Raw genomic sequence first — 7,837 nt, 5'->3', positions numbered from 1 at the left:
CCGGAACTAGCTCTTGTAGACCAGGCTGGCCTCAAACTCCCAGAGATCCGCCTGCCTCTGCCTCCCGAGTGCTGGGATTAAAGGCGTGAGCCACCACCACCCGGCCTGAGATTTTTTTTTTTAAAATCAGCTTTTATGTCTTTTTTGTTTGGTTTTTGGGTGGTACTGGAAACTAAGTCCAGGCCCAGAGCATGTCATGAAATCCACATGCTTTACTCTTACATCTCATTCTTTAATATGGATGACAACCAAGGTTCTAAACATCTGGAAAAAAACATGAAAGCCAAGGACCAAAACAAGCATTTATGAGAAAGAATTTTGAGGAAAAGGAGGTGATGCAGGAAATGGAAGAAATCCTCACTACTCTAAGTTGGGATAGTATTTGTGTGAAGATATGTCTCTGTCTTACCTCACCTTCCTAAGGCACCTTCTGATTGGTTTAATAAAAAGCTGGACAGCCAATAGCTAGGCAGGAGAAGATAAGGGGGACTTCTGGGGAAAAAAGAATTAGAGGCGGATGAGATTGATCAGCCAGACTCAGAAAAAGCTGGACATACGGTACTAAGGAGAGGTAAACAAGCCACATGGCAAAATGTAGATTAATGTAAATGGGTTAATTAATATAAATGAATCTACTTAGAATAAGCCTAAACTAAGGCCAAGCTTTCATAATTAATAAGAAGTCTCTGTGTCATTATTTGGGAGCTGGTGGTCCAAAGAAAAACCCAATACATTTGCCCCAATACAAAGATATTGCATCCATTAAATAGAAACAAAAAGCTATTTTAATAGTGTGTACTCAGGGCTGAAGAGGTAGGCTATAGGTAAAAGTGTTAGCTGTGCCAGCCTGGCTACCTGAGCTCCAACCTCAGAACCAGATGCAGTAGCATGAATCTAGCACACCTACCCCAAGATGGAGACAGACAAGACAGCACAAGACTCTGTCTCAAAAGGATCAATTTGTGGGATCCAATCATCACCATCAAAAAAAAAAAAAAAGGTTCTAAAAACAAAAAAGGAGAGTAGGAAATTTTCAAAGAAAATAATCTGAGTATTCTTTCCTGGAAGATAGGAGAATGCAGACAGAAAGGGTCCACTAACTCCTACCACCATGAGTGAGTCATCAAGGATTTCAAACAAGAAATGACAAAGAAGAGCTTTCAGAAAGAGCAGTCACACATTCGAATGTTAGCAGTGAGAACACAAGGAGCAGGCCCTTCAGAGTTCTGAAGAAAATGGCTTCTGCCCTAAACTGCTAATAGCTAAACCACTGGCTAAGAGAGGGAAATCACTTATTCTTTCAGACATGCAGGGTAAGAAAAGGAAAAGACATAGGATTTAAACACCGCAGGATCTACTATAGAAGTGAGGTAGAGAAGCCACAAGCTCAGCCTGTGGTGGGCAGTGTATCTGGATAGCCAACATTCCTGACCACAACAGGGCAGCAGAGGATTGTAGGAGGACAGCAAAGGGCCACAACAGAAGACCGTAGGGGGACAGCAGTGGGCTGTAGGGACAGAACCACAGGAAACAGGACAAGTGTTCATAGTTACTCAATCTGGGACAGCCAAGAGAGCCACAATTCTGCTAAACAGGCTGGAGTTAATTCAATTAGTGTAAAGAACATTAAACAAACAAAAATACGAACATTATATCTTGGGAAAACAAAGTATTGTCCCTGATGAAAAGACTATCTACCTATATTTGGGATATTGGGTATGGAATAAATTCTTGTTTAGGACCCAGGAACTGAAAGAGCCCTAAGCAATAACTTTTGTATAAGAAGTCAAAACATGGTCGGGCAGTGGTGGTGCTTTAATCCCAGCACTCAGGAGGCAGAGGCAGAGGCAGGTGGATTTCTGTGAGTTCAAGGCCAGGCTGGTCTATAGAGTGAGTTCCAGGATAGCCAAGGCTATGCAGAGAAACCCTGTTTTGAAAATTCAAGAAAAAACCGGGGCAGTGGTGGCACATGCCTTTAATCCAGCACTCAGGAGGCAGAAACAGGCAGGTCTCTGTGAGTTCAAGGCCAACCTGGTCTTCAAGAGCTAGTTCCAGAATAGGCTCCAAAGCTACAGAGAAACCCTGTCTCAAAACCAAAAAACCAAAAAAACAAAGAAGAAAGAAAGAAAGAAAGAAAGAAAGAAAGAAAAGAAAAGAAAAGAAAAGAAAAGAAAAGAAAAAGAAGTTGTCTGTGGTAGTTTGAATGTAACTGGCCCCCATAATCTCATAGAGAGAGGCACTATTAGGAGGTATGGCCTTGTTGGAGGAAGTGTGTCACAGTAGGGGTGGATTTTGAGGTTTCCTATGTTCGGGGTACTGCCCAATGTCTCAGTCAACTTCCTGCTACATGTAAGAAGTAGGACTCTCAGCTACTCCTCCAGGACTGTGTCTGCCTGCAGGCCGCCATGCTCCCATCATGATAATAATGGACTGACCCTCTGAAACTGTGAGTCACCCTGACTAAATGTTTTCCTTTATAAAAGAGTTGTCATGGTCATTGTGTCTCTTCACAACAATGAAACCTTAACTAAAACAAAGTCAAAACATACTATGCACAAATAAGAAAGAATGACACATGTATGTAATCTAGAAGTATAATGGTAACTACCAAAAGGAAAATTAAAGTGGTCCCCTCTAAGAAGGAAGAGCAAAAGAAGGAATGGGGTGAGACAGGCAGAGAACTGCTTACTGTTTCTTATGGTGAGAGGTATAGCACTTTAATATTTATGCATTTGTATTTTTACGGAAAAAAAACTATATTTTCTGAAGTGCCCAGCACACTGAAAACTAAAATACAATAGGACTCTTGAGTGTTTTATTTAAGCAGCATGAACGTTACTACCTTGAGGATCATCTGACAGTCAGTCTACTTTAAGGCCTCTCTACCTAATGCTCACATTGAAGGTTAGAATCAACTACTCCGATAAAAAGTACCTGGTCTTCAGTAAGATTCTCAGCATCCCAGTTGCTGCAACGAAGTAGAAGGGACTTGTCAAGTGGAAAGTTCAAAACAGTCTCAGCAAGTGACTTCAGGCTAAGCCCATTACAGAGTACACTGCTTCTACAAGAAATAAATAAAAGCATATATCAAAAATGGGCAAATGGCATGAATAGAAAAAATTTTTAAGTGACCAATAAACAGAGGACAAATAAGCAAAAGAAATGAAAGAAAGTGGTGATTTGCTATCAGATTTACAATGTTTTTTTTTAAACAAGTACATCTAGTATCAATAAATTTGTGAACTGGACATCTTTATGATCATTATAAAAACAGTTTAATAAGAAATAACTATCAAAAACTCAAATACAAAAATTCTCTGATCTAGCATTTCCTTTTCTGGTAGTTTAGCCAAAGGACAAAGATTCTTAAGTGGATGGATACTCACTGCAGCGCTATTTGTGGCAAGAATTGTAAACAGACTAAGGCTCCTTCAGTGGTATTCATGCCTTACTTTTTATATATGAATAAATATGAAAAGCTATTGTCATCTAGGAGGTAAAGACATAAAAACCAATAATTGTTTCTGCTCTTCAAAACTTTCAGACTAAAACTGCTGCAGGGGACTGGAGAAATGGCTCAGAGGTTAAGAGCACTTGCTGGTCTTGCAAAACCCAGATTTGGTTCCTAGCACCTATGCAGCAACTCATAACCATCTGTAACTCCAGTTCCAGGGAATTTAACACCTTCTCTGGCCTCTTCAGAAACGGTACACATGTGGAGTATTATATATACATGCTAGGGAAACACTTGAACACATAAACAAATAAATCATTTGTAAAAATTGCTGTGGGCTAACAAAAAGGATTCCATTGTTGATCTAAAATCAGAGACTAACCAAGAGATACATGCAGAATTAAGAAAACATCAGTGGGCCAGTAAGACGGTGCAGGGGTAAAGGCACCTCCCACCAAACCTGACAATTGAGTTTAATCACCAATCCACAAGGTACAAGGAAATAATGGACTCGTGTAAGTTGTCCTCTAACCTCTACATGTGTACCTCGGGAGGGGGACTCCCTCCCACTCGCACACACAAATAAATACAATTTTAAGTAAATAGAATGAAATTCACATACACAGAAAACACCAAGAGAGCAAGTGTGGTGGGACATGTTTGTAATTCTAGGACTTGAGAAGTGGAGGCAAAAGATCAGGGGCCCAAGATCATCTTCAGCTTCATGGAGGTCCTGACCAGCAGGACTACTTGAGACCTTATTTATTACTTCATTTGAAATGTTTAAATCTTTGGGCATGTACATGTTTGTGCACATTCATGTTAATGTAGGTGTATTTGGAGGTCAGAGGTAACCTTGAATACCTGTCCTTATCTTCTTTCTGTTGTTCACAACTGCATCTGCCAGGCTAGTTGACTCAGGAGCTTCCTGGGATTCTGTCTCCACCTCTCACATCATACAGGGGCTCTGGGATTTAGATACGCACTACCTCATGGACTTTATGTGGCTCTGGGGATTCAAACTTAGGTCTTCACACTTTCATGGTAAACACTTTTACCCACTAAGTCATCTTCCCAGACCATGAGACCATGTCTTTTTTTTTTTAAATACATACTTTTTTTTTTTTTTTTTTTTTTGGTTTTTCGAGACAGGGTTTCTCTGTGGTTTTGGAGCCTGTCCTGGAACTAGCTCTTGTAAATACATACTTTTAATCCAACATATGGAAAGCAGAGACAAGAGGATCTCTGTGAGTTTGAGGCCAGGGTGGTCTATACAATAAGTTTCAAGCAAGTAAGAGCACATAGTTGAGAACCTGTCAAAAAAAAAAAAGTCCTAATGGACACACATTTTTTTAAAAAAGCAAAAATTAGGCAAGAGATATAGTTTCAGGTTAGTTCACACAGCACTTTTCTAGCATGGAGCCCTAGGATCAAGCCCCGTCAGCACTAAAAACAACAACAACGTGAAGGACTGCTTGCCTAGCATGCAAAAGGCCCTGGATTCAATCCCTGATAACAAAATGGTAACAAGGAAAATCAGTACATGAAAACAGACAGCATGTGACAATGGTCCAGAGTGAGCATCTGGAAGTCACAGAGCAGCAGGTTGGCAGGCAAAGGCCCCTGTCGGTGTAACAGCATAGTTCTCTCACCACTGTGATGAGGAAGAACCGGAAGCCATCCCTTACCAAATAAGCAGTCAACAGTCACATCTCATTGCCCGAGACCAAGAACACAAAAAGGCCAGGCACACTTGAATAAAATAAACAGCTCTTGGGCTGGAGAGATGGCTCAGAGGTTAAGAGCACTGGCTGCTCTTCCAAAGGTCCTGAGTTCAATTCCCAGCAACCACATCCTCACAACCATCTGTAAAGAGGTCTGGTGCCCTCTTCTGGCCTGCAGACATACAGACAGATAGAATATTGTATACATAATAAATAAATATTTTTTAAAAGTTTCATTCTTGTTCTGAAGAAAATACTCAGTAAGTAAAATGCTTACAATGTAACATAAGGACCTGACTTTGATCTCCCAGACCCCATGTAAGGCTGGGTGTGGCAGAATGCACCTGTAATCCTGGTGCCAGTAGGCAGAGAGGCTTGTTGGCCAGTCAGTCTAGTCAAATCTGTGATCTCCAGACTGAGTGAGAGACTCTGTCTCAAAAAATAAAGTGAAGGCTGGGCAGTGGTGGTACAGGCCTTTAATCTCAGCACTCAGGAGGCAAAAGATAGGCATGTAGGACTCTGTGAGTTCTATCTAGTCATGGCTACAAAATGTGATAAAGAACAATTGAAGAAAACACTCCACAGTGGCCTCAGCCTCCACACATGCACACATGTATGTGTATCCAAACACACATTCTTATTTCTAACCACAAATTGTATATTATCATTTCATGATAATATTCACCTTTGGCCTAATTCTCTTTTGGGGTGTTTTTGAGACAGGTGCTCATGACCTAGCCCATGCTGGCGTCAAACTCATACTCTCCTGCCTCATCTCAGAGAATTCAATGCACTTTCAATTTACATACATTCATTTTATGTGTCTCCAAATGCACAGAGAGTATAAATGAGGACTGTGGTTTCTGGAGAAATGGTTCAACAGTTAAGAGCATTTGATTCTCTTGCAGAGGACCCAGGTTCAGTTCCCAGCTCCCACATAGTGGCTCACACCCCTCTGAAACTCTACTTCCAGGGGATCTGATGCCTTCTTCAGGCCTCCACAGACACAAACATATAGGCAGGAAAAACACTCATACACATAAAAATATAAATAAAGAAATAAAATTTAAGTAAGTAGATAATGGATGAGGACTGTGCATGTACCTGAGGAATTAAGTGTGACCCCGAAAGATGGAATGAAACAGTTTCCATAGAAGAAAAGGCTAAGAAGAGAAGTCTCTCTCTCCAAGGCAAAGGCAAGACTGACCATTATGTGGGCCTAAGGCTGGTTTGCAAATGCAAGTGCTGACCACAAGTCAGGTTTACCACAGGAGTGGTGAAGACTTGGGAAGTTAAACTGAGTACATAAATCAAAAAGGGAACAACTCAGAACTCTGAAGTCGGGTCATTTCTTAAGAAAAGCCACAAATACAGACTCTTATGCTTAGTTTTCTGGATATAAAACAGACTTCACATGGAAAAAAATAAACTCTAAAGCTCCAACTTAGCCAGTGGGCTACTGGTTCATAACCACTTCTTCACAAGTGATTAGAGGTTTATCAAAAAAGTAATTTTAGCCAACTGAACTTTTCTCAGGCATTGGTATGTCTCCTCACGAGTTCAATATGCATTTTCAAAGCCTTTAGTATCGGTCCCCAGTAACTACAACATGTACAATTTTTGCCCCACCATCACAGGCATCCTGACATGCATACAAACCATACCCCTGCTTCATGGCTAGGTAGCGGAGGTCCAGACACCCCCTTACAATGAGGCCATAATCCTGCAGAAGCTTGTTGGCATCTTCTGAGCATCCCACTCCTACTTTCAAGATGGTGCGATCGGCCAGGATGTCCAAGAGCGTTCTTGGGAGTGTTTTGCCTCCACAGATCAGCCGAGGCAAGCGAAGCAAGGCACAGAAGCCACTCGGGAAAGCCATCTGTAGGAGTGACAAAGGACTAGCTTTGCCTTCCAAATTCACCTGGGAAAAAAACAAAACAGAGCACAGTTCACATCCTTGCACAGCAGCACGACAAAAGGAGACTGACTAAAAAACCAACCTAAGAAATATGTTCTTAGCTTCCCAAAGGAAGCAGCAGAATGGATTTGAGGTTAAATGCAAGGAGAAGCTGTTCTAACAGATGAGGCCTTATAAAGCAGCAGTCTGAATAAGCGTCACAGGATCAGCTCCAGTCCATAAATAGTGACCAACTTACTCAGGAGCTCTGGGGCCCACACTGTCAGTCAGAGGAAACATGCTGGGCTCCAAAGGCTAAGAAAAAGGCTAAGGGCAGAGTACTAAATGGCACCATACCTGAGTGCTCTATTGCACATGTCCTCATTTGCCTTAAAAGACAAGTTTCAAAAGGAAGTAGAGGCCAGGCAAGGGGTGCTTGCTTTTAATCCCAGCATGGGATATGGGGTAATCTATGAGTTTGAGGCCAGCCTGATCTGCATATTGAGCTAAACAACCCAAAGCTATATATTGAGAACCTTTTTCAAAAACGTAACATAATGCAGAGCACAGCTCTGCCGGCATAATAGATCCTGGTGGGACAAAGTCACAAACGGAGTTTTATTAAAGAAAGAAACAAAGCACACATACTGAACATAAGGAAGGACTACTATATCTTTTTTTAAAATATTTATTTATTTATTTATTTATTTATTTATTTATTTATTTATTTATTTATTATGTATACAATATTCTGTCTGTATG

At 41.0% G+C, this 7,837-nt stretch overlaps 1 protein-coding gene across 2 annotated transcripts in view; it reads right to left on the bottom strand.

The window, feature by feature from the left end:
* Exd2 (exonuclease 3'-5' domain containing 2) overlaps window positions 1–7,837 on the bottom strand; it is a 40,896-nt gene that overhangs the window by 11,779 nt on the left and 21,280 nt on the right. For both annotated transcript variants that reach the window (XM_026779807.1, XM_005343271.2), the window contains exons 3-4: window positions 6,843–7,099; window positions 2,935–3,061 (exon numbers count right to left, since the gene is read on the bottom strand). In XM_026779807.1, the coding sequence (XP_026635608.1) occupies window positions 2,935–3,061; window positions 6,843–7,099 (384 nt within the window). The remainder of the gene's footprint in view (window positions 1–2,934; window positions 3,062–6,842; window positions 7,100–7,837) is intronic.

The sequence above is a fragment of the Microtus ochrogaster genome, chromosome 1, assembly GCF_000317375.1.
Source record: "Microtus ochrogaster isolate Prairie Vole_2 chromosome 1, MicOch1.0, whole genome shotgun sequence".
Taxonomy (NCBI): Eukaryota; Metazoa; Chordata; class Mammalia; order Rodentia; family Cricetidae; genus Microtus; species Microtus ochrogaster.
This window is presented reverse-complemented; position numbering and strand designations above follow the sequence as displayed.